At 30.8% G+C, this 14,803-nt stretch overlaps 3 protein-coding genes across 5 annotated transcripts; 1 reads left to right on the forward strand and 2 right to left on the reverse strand.

The window, feature by feature from the left end:
• Positions 1–660: 660 nt before the first annotated feature.
• Positions 661–5,603, reverse strand: LOC124919304 (cysteine--tRNA ligase, chloroplastic/mitochondrial). 3 transcript variants are annotated; one of them, XM_047459528.1, is made up of 10 exons: positions 5,493–5,603; positions 4,716–5,181; positions 4,571–4,634; positions 3,816–3,977; positions 3,122–3,292; positions 2,482–2,763; positions 2,113–2,238; positions 1,583–1,789; positions 1,160–1,261; positions 661–1,082 (listed from the first exon to the last, which is right to left on the reverse strand). In XM_047459528.1, exons 2-10 carry the CDS (start codon positions 5,081–5,083, stop codon positions 846–848), a joined length of 1,719 nt encoding a protein of 572 aa, XP_047315484.1. In that variant the 5' UTR covers positions 5,084–5,181; positions 5,493–5,603; the 3' UTR covers positions 661–845. The 3 variants fall into 3 exon arrangements, with proteins under 3 accessions (XP_047315484.1, XP_047315485.1, XP_047315486.1); XM_047459529.1 differs by lacking the exon at positions 5,493–5,603 and having other exon boundaries at positions 4,716–5,191; XM_047459530.1 differs by lacking the exon at positions 5,493–5,603 and having other exon boundaries at positions 4,571–4,638; positions 4,716–4,929.
• A 93-nt stretch (positions 5,604–5,696) lies between these two features.
• LOC124922266 (60S ribosomal protein L26-1-like) lies at positions 5,697–6,375 on the forward strand. The gene has a single exon (XM_047463002.1). It carries the CDS (start codon positions 5,762–5,764, stop codon positions 6,200–6,202), a length of 441 nt encoding a protein of 146 aa, XP_047318958.1. The 5' UTR covers positions 5,697–5,761; the 3' UTR covers positions 6,203–6,375.
• Positions 6,376–10,010: 3,635 nt separating this feature from the next.
• LOC124922268 (cyclin-D5-1-like) lies at positions 10,011–12,061 on the reverse strand. Its single transcript, XM_047463003.1, has 5 exons — positions 11,606–12,061; positions 11,437–11,523; positions 11,044–11,350; positions 10,648–10,781; positions 10,011–10,569 (listed from the first exon to the last, which is right to left on the reverse strand). Exons 1-5 carry the CDS (start codon positions 11,870–11,872, stop codon positions 10,369–10,371), a joined length of 996 nt encoding a protein of 331 aa, XP_047318959.1. The 5' UTR covers positions 11,873–12,061; the 3' UTR covers positions 10,011–10,368.
• Positions 12,062–14,803: the final 2,742 nt, after the last annotated feature.

Genomic DNA, 14,803 nt, shown 5'->3' on the forward strand with positions numbered 1-14,803 from the left:
TAAGATTTTCAACTTACATCTGATTATCAAGAGAAAAACTGATTCTGTTGCTCACAAAAGAAAGTAAAAGAGTTTTTTTTATTTGATTATAAATAAATGATTGAGAGAATTTGAAAGAGTGAATGGAGAAGGTAATGACGTGGTACAATCTAATTGGTCGAAAAAATAACAAAATTTCTCTCTTCGTACGCTTTATTATTTTTCCAACTAGTGATATAGTAAGACATCATTCTCTCAAATTCCCTCTTCCTATCACTCTTTTCATTCTTGTCGATATCAAAATATCATTACATTAACCATTTCAAAAGAAAAACATATTAATAATAAAACTACTTATTTTACTACTTATTGATCCAAAAAAAAGTCAAAAATATTATTGCATTAACCATTTAGTGACCAATAATGCTACTTATTTCCATTTAGTCAAAAATATTATTGCATTAACCATTTATTATTGATCCAAAAAAAGTCAACAGATTGTTGACCAATAATGCTGCAAACATAAATAAATGAGATATAAAAAATATCTGGATTGACTTAAATTGTTTGGAGCACTGTTCTTGATTTTGTCTACTAATTCAAAGTCACCCCACCTTTGCCTTTAGTATAAATAAATAGTATAAAATCAAGGTCACTTCATATGCCTTTAGTTCATATGCCTTTAATTCAAACTCTAGCATAAATAAATAGTATAAAATCAAGGTCACTTCATATGCCTCTAGTTCTCATATAATACAATAAAGCAGCTTGAATATAATGGGTTCATCCAAAAATACCAAAACATCTCTAATCATTTCATCAATAGTTGGGTAAATAAATACCTATGAAAAAATTTCTTAGCCAATTTAAGTTGCAGCAACTGGCTGTTCTTGCAATGCGAGAGGAAGAGTCGGCCTCCAAGCAGTTCCATTCGGACTATCCATAAGAGCAATACCGACAGCAGCCAATTCATTCCTTATAGAATCAGACCTTTCGAAATCTTTCTCCTTTCTCGCAGAATCCCGCTCTTCAATCTTTCTCAAAACCCCATCTTCAGTAATCTTTGCACGCTTCAATGCCTTTTCCTTCAACTGCTCTAGAATCTGTCATGTTTGTTGAACATATCATTATTATTCGAAATTATTAAACCGTTTTATGAATAACTGTTCTTTGAGTATACCTGTCCGTAGCTACCCGGGTTGAGTCCTAAGATATTTAGTGTACTCTTGATTACGTTTTCTAACGCAGCTAGTGACTCTATTCTTGACTGTTGCTTCTTTCCCTGCATTTTTTTCAACTCCCTCATATAAACCTTGTTTGATCTAGAGTTATTTGAATAACCAAGTGGTTATTTTCAAATAATCTTGCTTAATGTAGGTTATTGAAAATAATCACTTCTTCCATCAAATCATCAACTAAAATGTCAAGCGACCTTACTTACATTTATAACAATTTTAAAATTTAAATACTAAGGATGTTTTAATGATTTATCCAAATAAACCAAGATTTATTTTTGAAAAAAAATATCAAACAAGCTTCAGGTTATTTGAAATTAATCCCAAATAACCCACATTAAACAAGGCCTATATATAAATATATATACCTTGCGAGTGTGTAGCAAATCGTTTATAAATTTTAATGGCTCAGACATTGCAGACAAGACGACAGGTGTGAGAAGATCATCGCACATCGAAGACCGAGCTTCTTCCTCGAATCTGTTGATGCAATCTATAATACCTTGAGGAATAGATTCTTCTGTTTTCACGACGTTATCCTTACTTCTTAAAACCTCTTCACAATCATATAATGTCTGGAAAAACAAATAATTCGGGATTTTCAACATAAAATCATTTGGGTATGTATGGTTCGGACTGTAAATGGAATGAGGGTACATTTACAAATCCTTTGTTTGTTTACTTAAAATAAGGAATTGAAATTAGATTTATAGTTAAATAATTTTTTAAAGTTTCATTTCCATCATTTCCCACTTCAGTGTTACAATTCTATTATTTCTCCAAATATAATACTTAAATTGTAATTCAATTCCAATCCTTACAAAATTGGAATTATAATTCTAATTCTAATTCTAATTATGTACAAACATAACATAAGATGGCATAGATAGATAGATACCTGATAAATATAAAAAGCTCGATCGGAAGCTTTTTCGAGCTGTACATCAGAATAGTTTATCGGGGTTCGATAATGAGTCCCGATTAGAAACAATCTCAAAGCAAGTGGATGATAAAGACCTATAACCTGTATAGACGTGTTAAAAAATAAACGAACAGTTATGTATGTACTTCCTTGTTTGTTTCTTCAAGTTGTATGGCTTGTTTTGTATTCTGTACTTTCTAAAATGGCTTAAATTACTTCCTTCCCATCTTCAGTTCTTGGTTAACTCTGTTATTTCTTAAATAATATCTACATTCCTTAATCTCAATTTTGCACACATGAATGACAAATGATGCGCGGTATGAATACACACATGAATGACAATACCTGACGGATAGTGAAGAAGTTGCCTAACGATTTTGACATTTTCTCGGAGTCAATTGTAACAAAACCATTATGTATCCAGTAACGAACATTACTGTCATCACAAGCAGAACAACTCTGTGCTATTTCGTTTTCATGGTGAGGGAAGATAAGATCCATACCTCCACCATGTATGTCGAACTGGAAACCTAAATATTCAGCACTCATGGCACTGCACTCGATATGCCAACCTGGCCTTCCTGGACCCCACGGACTGTTCCAGGATGGCTCTCCTTCCTTAGCAGACTGCAGTGCGTGTAAAAACAGCCATGCTGATTAGGATAGTCGTGTAACCATATGGTATGATCATTAAGGCATGTGTTTGAATTAAATGCAAGAATATTGGATTTTAAGTGCAGAATGAGTTAAGTCTTAGGTTGATTATTTAAAGACTTTTCTCCCTTAATTAATTTGTAGGGGTTAAAATGACTTTTTACTAGATTAAGAGTTAAGCAATTAAACCAGATTTTTTGGGTTAATTTTTTTAACTTAGTTTGAGGCTTCGAGTTGAATCCAGATAGTTAAATGATTTTAAATAACAATCATCAAATAAACTTATTAACTCAAATAAGAAATTAATCATCCAAATAATAGGAAGACTTACTTTCCATAAAGCAAAATCAGCAGGATTTCTCTTCCTTGTGTCTATAGCTACCCTTTCACCTGCTCGATTATGCTCAAGCTTTCGACCAGATAAACGCCCGTAATCTGGGAATTTATCAACTGAGAAGTATACGTCACCGTCAACTATGTAGGCGCTTTCCTTGCCAAGAATCTAGGAATCATTAGACGAGTCAAAGTCTATATATATCTTGAAACATCTTTCAATCAACAATTGGCCTGTTTTGGAGACGGGTCAATGAGCTGGCATCTCACCCGAATAAATGAGCCTATTTGAAAACTGGGATTTTGTCACAATCTTCATCAAAGTCCCATTGAAACATCGCTAAAGTAAAAAGTGAAAGTGACTTCTTTTTTTTGTTTCATACAAGATCTCTTTTTTGGTTCATGATCCAGATTATCTTTTGGATCATGATCCAAATGATCCAAATTATAGTGTAGTTTTGTTTCATTTGGTATTTTTGTTCTGATCATGAAACATATTATTTATTATATCGTTGTGAAATTTACAAACAAAACAAATGTAGATTTTTATGGACACCAATATGAAAAATGGAATGCCAAAACAGCCAATGTGGTATAGTAAAGTGAACAGCTTTCACATCAAGATTGATAAGAAGTTAGGTATTGAACTACCAAGAACTTGATTTAGTGAGAGACAGAGAAAATTGACTAACCTGCTTGATTATGTCAATAATTTGGGGCATATGATCTGAGACACGAGGCTGCACAGAAGGGCTTAAGCAGTTAAGGTGCTCCATATCCCTAAGAAATTCTTCAGAATAACGTTTGCTCAAATTGATGGGATCTTCCCCCAATTCATTTGCTCTGGCAATTATCTACATAATTCGAAAATTGCAGTCCTGTCAATTACATATTGAAAAAGCTGTTGGTATGAGATATTCAACTTTCCCACCATCCCAAAATGAAAAAGTAACTAATCTGCCTCCAACATATCCCATCACTGTTCCATCATTAACATACAAATGAAGCAATAAGTATACTTCATTTGTAAAGACCATTTCTGTCAATTTTTCATGTGGGAATGGATCTATGTGGTATCACATTTGAAAATGGGGGTGTATCTGAACTTTAAAAATGAAGCAATAAGGACTAATAAATTGGTATCATTTGAAAAAACTATTTAAGTCAGTTTTCTCATGTGGGTGTTGATCTGATCACATTTGAAAACGGTGTTTATCAAAACTTAGTCTAGTCTCAAGCAATTGGTTATTGAATCCAATAGGATATTAAATAATTAAATAAGTATGAAGACTAATTTAGTTAAGTGGTAGAGTATATGAACTCATGTTTGAAAGGTGATAAGTTCTTCTCCTTAACACTACATAACTAAAAGAAAATGGAATGGATTTTTTAGGGTTCTTTTAACAACTAAAAGCATACAGAAGATGGGAGACAAAGCATCACTCACCTTGTCATCAACATCAGTGAAATTGCGAACATAACAAACTTCATACCCCAAATGCCTAAGATATCTGCCTAATTCAGAAACAAAATTCAACAAATTAATTATCTCTCATCTCCGTTTCACCAAAAGAGTTGTGATAGAGATGAACCTGTAAAGAACATCGAAGCAAACGTAGACACGGGCATGGCCAATGTGACTGAGATCATAAGCAGTGACTCCACAGACATACATGCCAACTTTACCAGGCACCTTCGGCTTGAACACTTCTTTCTGTTTGCTCATTGTATTGTACACCCATAGTTCCATCAGCGATTTTCCTTCTGGTATGTCTCCATGTATTGAAGACTGAGCTCGAGGGACACAACTGAACCTTTGAGCTGTGGTTCTATGAAGGCCTAACTTTTCACAGTTAACAAGTATCTGGTGGCGGAGAATCTGACTCAGCTTCTGCGAGCGAGAGAATGAAGAACGGCGGATAGGTATCAATGGACTGCAACATTTTAGGAGTTGAAGCATTGGAAACCAACCCTTTCTCTCTGCTTTTCACTCTCCAGATTCAGGTTCTTAGATTAGAAGTTAGAAGAGGCCCAGAACAGAGATGGGTATTGCATTATCTGCAACGGGGAACTCTTGTAAACAAATAAGCTATACAAAAAGATAGTCTTTACCAATAATCCGTCACACTTTGTATCTTCATGAAATCACAATTCAATTCATCAAGATACTGAGCAATTGAATTCACACATCTTTTGACAAACCCATCAAAAAAATTCAAATCAATCATGAATAATACTCAATCCAACTTCTCAATCAAAAGCACCATAGAAGCATCAATTCAAATAGCAAGAATTCAGTCATTCATTTCATCAAAATCCCATTTCATTGCATTAAACACAAACCCTATTGTAATCTACAGTAAATATACCTGGATTTAAAAGTAGATGATGAAGAAGCAGCAACAAGGTAACAAAAATGGAAGCTTTCACTCTTATCTCTCGTTTCTATCTGCAATTTTTTATTTTTTTTATAATTTTCTGGGCCGGGCTTTGATTGTTATTATTAATGGGCCGAAATCTATTAGAAAGAAAACCCTTTTAGAAACATCACTATAAGTTCTTCTAAGAACCCTAGATTCAACCCTCTTCATCTTCCGCCGCCATTGGAGTTGCAGAGCGGAGCTTCTAGAGAGCGAAAATGAAGTACAACCCGAGAGTAACCAGCTCCCGCAGGAAGAACAGGAAGGCTCATTTCACAGCTCCGTCTAGCGTTCGACGTGTGCTGATGAGCGCACCTCTGTCAGCAGATCTCCGTGCGAAGTACAATGTTCGATCTATGCCTATCAGAAAGGATGATGAGGTTCAGGTTGTCCGTGGAACCTACAAGGCCCGTGAAGGAAAGATCGTGCAGGTTTACAGGAGGAAATGGGTGATCCACATTGAGCGCATCACTCGTGAGAAGGTTAATGGTTCAACTGTTAATGTTGGAATCAATCCATCTAAGGTTGTTATTACCAAGCTCCGCCTCGATAAGGATCGCAAATCTCTTCTCGACCGCAAGGCGAAGGGCCGCGCTGCTGCTGATAAGGAGAAGGGTACAAAGTTCACTACTGATGATGTCATGGAAAATGTTGATTGATTTCATCATCTTTTATATGGGTATCTCTCCTTGTGTTCATTTGAGTTTTATGTTTTGCTACAATTTTAGGGTTTTACTACCTGGATTTTGAAATCATTGCTAAACATAGACTTAAACATCTTTAGCTTTGGCATTTTGATTCAACGCCTATAACAATGTTTTTGTTTCATTGATCTCACGTTTTCTGATCCATTTCTTATTCTTATTGTGTTTATTGCTGTTTAGAGTATTAGGGTTATGTGATTTCTATAAATTATGCCAATTGTGGGCTCTTAATAATGTTCTTGGAAAACCCACAAGATTTGATTTTTCTGCTTTCCAATGAAACCCAAAGTATTATCAAACACACACTCATTGAATGTGTATATTGTTTACACAATCCTGGGTTCTTCTGTCATGATTTTGCTGTGTTAAATTGAACAAGTTTATAATGTGAGCAAATCTTCTTAGAGTACCAAAACTGGTATGTTGGTCTCTTTTATTGAACATCTGTTCCCTTGAAAGTTGATGTTAGAATGGTCGAAAAGAAGCCATTTCATAATGAGACTATTTAAAAAGTCATTTTGAATCTGGATTTAACTTTGTTATGTTGTGCATGATTATTGAAGATGACATAAAACTAAGCTTCTCAAATTTTGCCACCATTTTGATCCATATCTTTTCAAAACTTCCACCAATCTCATCTAACAATTTCATTCTCTGTTACTTCAATTGTTATTTTTTTTGAAGAAGATGATATTGTAAATGCACAAGTTAAGCTTCATCCTTGGTCTGACTTATGTGGATGATAACCCTTTTAGGAATTATAATAGTAAAATTTAGCTTCTCACTTCCTTCAAACAACACTGCATTATTTGAGTATAAAAATATTCAGATTATATTATATACTCCATTGAGTATAAAAATTTATACTCAAGAAAATAAATTTTCTTAAAATGTGAAAGATTATGCATGGGTCCTTTAGAGCATTCTTATCTATAACCTATTTTTTTGTCATGATCATGAAAAAAGCTTTAAGACCAAGATTTTGGTCATTGTGCTTATTCATGACCAACAAAATCTTGATCATGAATTAAAAAATATTATTTTTATTTTTAAAAACTTTCATATTCGGGATCAAAATCATCGGAAGTGTTTGGATTATTGTTGTAGTTATCCATAATAATTTAGTATTAATTATGGATAATTGTAAACAAAGGAGAATAATTAGTAAAAATAGAGAAAATTGTGATTTTTTTTTCTCCGAAAAATAGCAAGAGCGATCTCTATTTATAGATTTCAATTTTGATATATATATATATATATATATATATATATATATTATAAATAATATTAAAATCGGGTTTTAAAGATAAGAGATAAAAATATTTGGCAACCAATCAGATTCCGATAAATGGCAGCATTTGATTGGATGACTTTGGTTGTGATTTTTGTCATAATTTGACAAAAACCAAGACCCAATGACATGATTGTGGTTTTTGGTTATGGAATCACCAACCATTTGGTCATGATAAATTGACAAGATCAACCATAACTAGCATCATGACCTATTTTTGGGTCATGGATAAGGATGCTCGTTTAAAGAAAAAATGTTTTAATGCTCCTTTAATTTTTGCAGATTACTCATTTTTCAATGTATAGATAGATTTTTTGATAATGACTTCATTTATTCACATGATTAGTAGACTGGAATATCATTGTAAAAAAATTTCCTACTTGTTCAAAGATTATGTAAATCTTTTGTTTCTTATGACTATATTTATTTGCAAATTTCTTTTTACAATGATTAGACTGGAATATCATTGTAATAAAACATGGTGGCAATACTATTTTGGATCTTCCTATGACTTAAACAATGGCCTATCCACCAAATTGATAAGTAATGTTTTCTTAGATGAGGATGTATATATGACTCAACCTCCGGGATGTTTAAGATTAACTATGAGTTTTAAACCATGTGTGTCATCTCTGAAAAGTTATACAAGGTCTCAAACAAAACTCCTCCTACCCTACAATGGGCCGGCCCAAAGGACTAGTTTACCACCCTAAGGCCTTATCCAACCGGACACCAAAACGCAAACGCATTCCCATTTTTGCTCCAACCGGCCACCATACGCATACCCAAAATGAGAATTTACTCTCTCTCTAAACAAAAAAAACCCATATATGCGTAATTACGGTTCATTTCCCAATTATTTTTTTTATAAATTTTCAAATAAACCCTTGAAATATATATACTCTTTAATTTAAATATTAAACTTGTTTATATGAATTATTTGAAACATTTCATTTGCTCTATAATTAAATATTAAATTTTATTATACTTAAATTTTATTTAATTTATTTTTAATTTTATTATATATTTTTATGTTATATTCTATAACTTAAATTTTAGTATAATATGTTTATTTACTTAAATATATTATTAAATTATATGTTAAGTATGAATTATTGATATATAATTAATTTTATTTTAATTTTATTAAAAATAAAAAAAGATTAGGGTTAAATATGTAAAGTTAATAAATATATAGATAATATTAATAAGGTTAAAAAGTTAGTATAAGAAAAGAATATTCTAAGAATATTCTTTTGAGTTTGAAAATGAGTTTTTGAGTTAGAGATGAATTACTGTTTGAAGTGACATTTACTGCATTTTGGATTTAGAAATGGGTTTGTGGATTGGAGATGGTCTAAGAGACTTTTTTTCAACGTGCAAAAACAATTTAGAAAAATAAAAGCAACTATACTGATTATAATCTGTAAAACAAATCAAATACGAAAGTGTAGTAACTATAGTAGATGTGAAGGATCGATGAAGAATCTATCTATCTGTAAGATCTGAAATATGCAAGTGGACTTAGTAGTTCTATACTTCTATGCATATTCATTAGTTTTGGGAATGATCCTAATGGGCCATGGCCCTGTATTGTGATAGGTTTTGGGCTGGGCCTATTTTAAAGGACAAATGTGGGCCCTTATCCTACTCCTGGATCGCTTAACCTCCAGCCCCAAAGCTGTTATTATAAGATTCTTGGTATATATGGTTGAAGAAGATTCAAACATTTTTTATTTAACTCTTTTTTCTCATTATCTAGTTTATCTTATAACTTTTATCTCTAATTTATATTTAAGTTATATCTCCAAAACTATTGTACAGTCTGATTTTAATTTTTTAAATTATTCGAATTATAAATATAAATCTCGAACTCGATTATAATATCGAGCTACTCGATTCGAGTTCGGTCAAACCGAATTTATACTAAGCTACTTGACTCGTTTATACCCTTATTTGTGTATGGTCTTAGTTTCACTCAAAATTTAGTTAAGAAAAATTAAAATTTCCGTTCAAATTTACATAAATTCTTACTATTTGTGTAAAGATTAAAATTTTGGAAACTGTTCAAATTTATATAATTCTTACTGTTTTACGAATTTGTAAATTGTTTCAGGTTTAGAAATTTATAAATTTTACAAATCTATACTTTAATAAATTTTAAAATAAATTATTACTCATCCATTGTTGAATTTTACCATTCCCACATAAACTAAATCTTTGAGTTAAAAAAATCAATGAATTCATATAATTAATTTTATAACTATTATTTCTTAACATTAATTTTATAATTGATTACATATACAAATAATAATAATAATAACATAACTTAAAAAATAATTTTTACATTTTTTTTTAACATTTTATGATTCAAATGAAATACTTTTGACAAGTGACCATCCATTCTAATTCTAAATCTCAATTTTGACTAATTGAATAGTAGTTCCAATTGTTAACTGACATAACAAAAAAAAAATAAAAGGCAAAATCTCCATTTATTTTGTAGATAGCTTGACATAGATGATAGATGCCATAGCTGAATACAAATAAATCAAAATGCAATCTTAGCAAAAATAAATCAAAATGCAAAACCAATATTGCAAGTTGAAAACAAACACATTTTACACACCCATCTCCTCTTTTACAGGAGCAACCATTATCACATCATTCTTGATCAGTACTATTTTGGCTTTCAACCTTTTGAAAGACAAAGTGAGGAAGAAGAAGAAGAAGAAGCATTCAATGAGAGCTTGAGGCTTCATCAATGACAGTCAAATAAAATAAATTAAAGAACTATTTTACCCTCATATAATTCAAAATCAACAACCCTTTATGACCGTCGAACTCGACGATAAGGTCTCAAACATTCCTTGTTTGATATCGTAAAACTAAGTCTTCTTTTAAAGCCTGCACCGGTCTTGACAGCCAAAGAAGAAGAAAAAGAACAATCCCCACATTTTTCGGATTCAGGTGTACAATTATTTACCTTCTTCATTTTAACCATTAAATCGTAACACCTACATACTTGTTCCTGAATACAACAAAAACATTAATATCATGATTTCATCGATCAGATTAATAATAATAATAATAAATCGACGATACTAACTTTCAAGATGGAATTCCAAGATGAAATTGAACTCATTTTCGTCTCCATTGCTTTTCTAGTCAATTGATCATCATCAGCAGCCAAGATTGCTGCCATTGCAACTACACATGGTCTAATCTCAACAAGATTAACTTCTGCAACAAAATGGTAAAAAAAACAAAAATGTTCAAACCAAAAGTGGTACAACCAGGGTGAATCCCACTAAATCTTTGATCAAGGGTTGTTTACAAAAGAACTGGATTATGGATAAAAAGTCTTGTTTGATCTAACTTTTCAAACAAATAGTTTATTTGAGCACTTTTACCAAAATACCTTTATTTGGATTAAACTATACCAAACAAATCATGGTTACTTCAAGCATATTACCACTGGATATAAATAGAGGATCATCAGTACCTCTTGTGATGGTTAGAATGTAATCCACGGCCATAGAAACAAAGTCTTGAAGACTGCAATCTCTAAAATCAACGCATAATTTGGTAATGAAGTAATGCAAATATGAAAATGGAGTGATTAGATGCATTTTCCATTGCAAATGACTCAAAACCAATAACTCCATTCTCTGAATTGAACTCCATTCAAACTTGTAATCATCATCATCCGTCTGAAATTGTGTCAAAACAGGTGCTTTCATTTCCTCCATTTTCGCAGCCAATGATACACATGCAATTGATAACAATTGAACAGCCCATAGTTTCCCTTCCTACCATCATTCACAAATCACAATCACAATCACAACAACATCAACATATGACTCTAAATCAAATAGACAATCATTTCATTACTTACATCAATTGATCTCCTTGAAAGAAAATGATCAAAGTATGCTAATGATAGATAAGCTGTACTGAACTGAAATCCAAAGAACTCTCTTGTCTGCATCAAAAACCCATGTTAGATGTTTCTCACAATGTTAACAAAAAGAAAATAAACTAAACAGTTACAGAGAAGACCCAACATTTAGAATCCATTTTATAGCTTCCAGACGAGCGGACTTCAACCAACTAGATGTGCTAACATCTTTAGATGTAAAGTGATTTGAATCGAACAGGGTCTCTCTCTCGATCAATGCCTGGAAATATTCATCATCGATCTCGGAAATGGAGCAAGATGAGGAGGAGGAGGTCAAGTCCGCATATGGGTCTTCTTTCTCACTCAAACTGAACTCATCTTCCAAACATCGGAGGTCAGGGAAACTAAAGGAAGGGGAATCGGAAGTACCCATCTCGATTTTTGTCGCCTTATACGGCGCCAGGAGATAATGAACGCGAGTTTTGCAATCAGACCGCCAAATGGTTGGAGATTTGAAGGACTGAAATCTATGGCGATTGGAGATTCTCCTAAGAGGAGTGAAGAAAGAAGAAGAAGAATGGAGGTTTTGCAGATGAGCAGCGGTTTTGATGCCGCCAAATTGAGTGATGGGATAATATAACAGGGGAGATTTTTTAGAGAGATTATGTATAAGATAAATAATACAAAAAGAATATATTAGCGCCAATTTATCGAATAATTTAGTTAGCTAAAACAAAATTAATAAATAATTGCATTGAAATGAGTTAATAAAAGACAAGTGTTTTTTCTTTTTGTTTGTTTGACTGTTAGATACCACTTATTATTTATTTTTAAATTAAATTTGTCAAATACTTTTTTCAATTCAATTAATAAGTTATTATCTTATCTCTTTAATTTAAAATTTTAACCTTTTTTTTACCATATTTTGACTTGTGGTTAGTTAAAATATTTCTTAATAAAAATATTATTTATATTATCTATAATATAAATGGTAAAATATTTTTCTTATTAAAAATGAATTCATGATATCTGAGTTAAAAATGTTGTATTATGATTAGTCATTGTCGTATGTGTCAAGAAGAGTTTGAATCAACAACTCACTTATTTTGTATTGTCGATAAATGACTAGTATTTTGAGTTTTTTGTGGAGTATTAATGAGATTTATTGGGTGATGCTCGAGTCTTTGGTTAGTTGCTGAGAAGTTTGGATTGATGCGGTTGATATGGCAGACCTACATATTTGGGTTATCATCCCAATTATTTATTTGGTAGATTATCTGGTTGGAGAGAAATCGTAGTTGTTATATGCGTATCATTCATATTATTATTATTATTATTATTATGACGCTTTCCAAGATTCGTTCAAGAAAACCAGTAGAAGTAAAACGTGTCGGGAAATTAATCGTTTTTTTCAAAAATTTATGAGTTCGATAACTTATTAAGTATGCTTTTTTTTTTTCACATTGTCATGCTTGATTGTTGTGTTATTAAATGAATTTTTTCATTTTTAATAAACATTTATCATTTAAAAATTTTTAATATTTTTTTTTGTTTTTGTAATTTAGATAGGGAGGACTAATCTAATCACATCTTTTAATTCAACCAACCAATATAAATTACAATTCAGTTTATTCATAGTTTGTTTATTTGCAATATCATTTGTTAATATTTATCATTTAGGAGTAATTGGTTAGAAATTATTTAAATAATTTTATTTTATTCAATGTTATTCTATTTATTATTTATTCTATTATTTAATTTATTAATCAAATTATCTTACATTTTAAATTATTATTTTTTATTTATCATTATATATTAATACCCCTTTAAATATATTTATCAAAAAAATCTTTAACTAATCAAAATTATCAAACATCATTATTACTCGTTAAATAATTAATTAAAAACATGTTTGATTCAATTTATTTGCTTAAACTTATTTATAAGTTACTTTTATTGATTAACTAATTTATGCAGGGATTGGGCTTAAGCCAAACCAAATACTGCAATTTATTACCTAATCAAATTTTTTTTTTATGTATTACAACTTTTTTAAATAAGAATATTTTTTTTATTACCGGTCTAATATATATTCTGAAATGATATTTGTTAATGTTGATCTTTATTTATTATTAAGGTTTAGAAATGAATAGTTGAATAAAAATATGAGAAATCCAAATAGTTACACAATTATAATTTTAATTAAAAACTTAACATGCTCTTCGACAAGGGCAACAACATAGTCAAAATTAAATAGTAGACCCATTCTTCTACAAAAAAACAAAAAAAAAAAAAATCTTTGAAAATTAACAAGTCCCTACCCACCCACATACACAGTGTCATATCGTGATCAAGGAATTAGGACAAATAGCCAAATTTATATATATTGTGTGGGGCATCAAAATACAATAAGTGCATCCAAAATAAAATATTTATTAATAATTTCTTTTGATTCTAGATTTTCTTTAAATAAAATAAAAAAGAAGATTAATAAAATTGATGATCATTTGATTCCTAATAACCTTTAAAAAATGATTAAAAACTAAGATTTATTTATTTATTTATTTATTTATTTTTTTTTTTTTTGTGTTTTGATGTGATTTATTTAGATTATATTTATATAAATTAAATCAATCAAGCCCTTTCATTTTTTAAATTTGTGTTGATTAAATTAAATTACAATCCTTAAGTACGAGAAAGTGAATCTTCTCCACAAATAAGTGTACAAAGTAAAGTTTTGGGTTGTTTTTATCCGCTTTATTCTATTTTTTGAAACCCATATTTTTTAGTTTGTATTAGCTCGATTGTTTCGGACCTTTCGGTTCTTTGGATGGCTTTGTGGAGTCGATTATCATATTTAATGAGATGAGTTTGGTTTTTGTCTTGTTCTATAGTATGCTTTTCTCTTTTGTAATCATCGATCTTTGATTAATTCAGTTTGTTAGTATTCTTTGGACTTGTGGCTCGGTTTCATTTGATTACATTCGGCGTGGAAACACGTTATTTTCTTGTGCTTTTTTGTTTCGGATCTTCGATTTGGTTGGTGTGAGACTGACCATGTTGATCTAGCAAATTGTTGTTTCACCATTGTTCTTCTCATTTTTTAATTTATTTTTTCTTTATTGTAAAAGATTAAACATATATATATATTTATTGTAAGATTGTTAACAAAATTTATAATATTAATAAAAAAAAGGGACACTTATTGAAATTCTCAAATAATGGGGGCCATAGGCCCATACTAGTAATGACATAAATACGCGCCTCCACCAACTTTGTAGTGCTATGGGTTTTATAACCTAAAAGGAAAAAGTAGATATTAGGATAATAAAAATATAGGTTTCTTTTTATTTTAAAATTTTAT

This window comes from Impatiens glandulifera, chromosome 1 (genome assembly GCF_907164915.1).
Source record: "Impatiens glandulifera chromosome 1, dImpGla2.1, whole genome shotgun sequence".
NCBI lineage: Eukaryota > Viridiplantae > Streptophyta > Magnoliopsida > Ericales > Balsaminaceae > Impatiens > Impatiens glandulifera.

What these genes read in the sequence shown, in the direction of transcription:
- LOC124922268 (XM_047463003.1), bottom strand. Translation starts at nt 11,872, where the DNA reads ATGGGTACTTCCGATTCCCCTTCCTTTAGTTTCCCTGACCTCCGATGT. An exon ending in TTTCAAGGAGATCAATTGAT is followed by an intron (nt 11,351 to 11,436) that starts GTAAGTAATGAA and finishes GAATGATGGTAG; the next exon opens with GAAGGGAAACTATGGGCTGT. An exon ending in CATTCTAACCATCACAAGAG is followed by an intron (nt 10,782 to 11,043) that starts GTACTGATGATC and finishes ATTTTGTTGCAG; the next exon opens with AAGTTAATCTTGTTGAGATT.
- LOC124919304 (XM_047459528.1), bottom strand. Translation starts at nt 5,083, where the DNA reads ATGCTTCAACTCCTAAAATGTTGCAGTCCATTGATACCTATCCGCCGT. An exon ending in CTGATTTTGCTTTATGGAAA is followed by an intron (nt 2,764 to 3,121) that starts GTAAGTCTTCCT and finishes CACGCACTGCAG; the next exon opens with TCTGCTAAGGAAGGAGAGCC. An exon ending in ACTTCTTCACTATCCGTCAG is followed by an intron (nt 2,239 to 2,481) that starts GTATTGTCATTC and finishes ACGTCTATACAG; the next exon opens with GTTATAGGTCTTTATCATCC.
- LOC124922266 (XM_047463002.1), top strand. Translation starts at nt 5,762, where the DNA reads ATGAAGTACAACCCGAGAGTAACCAGCTCCCGCAGGAAGAACAGGAAG.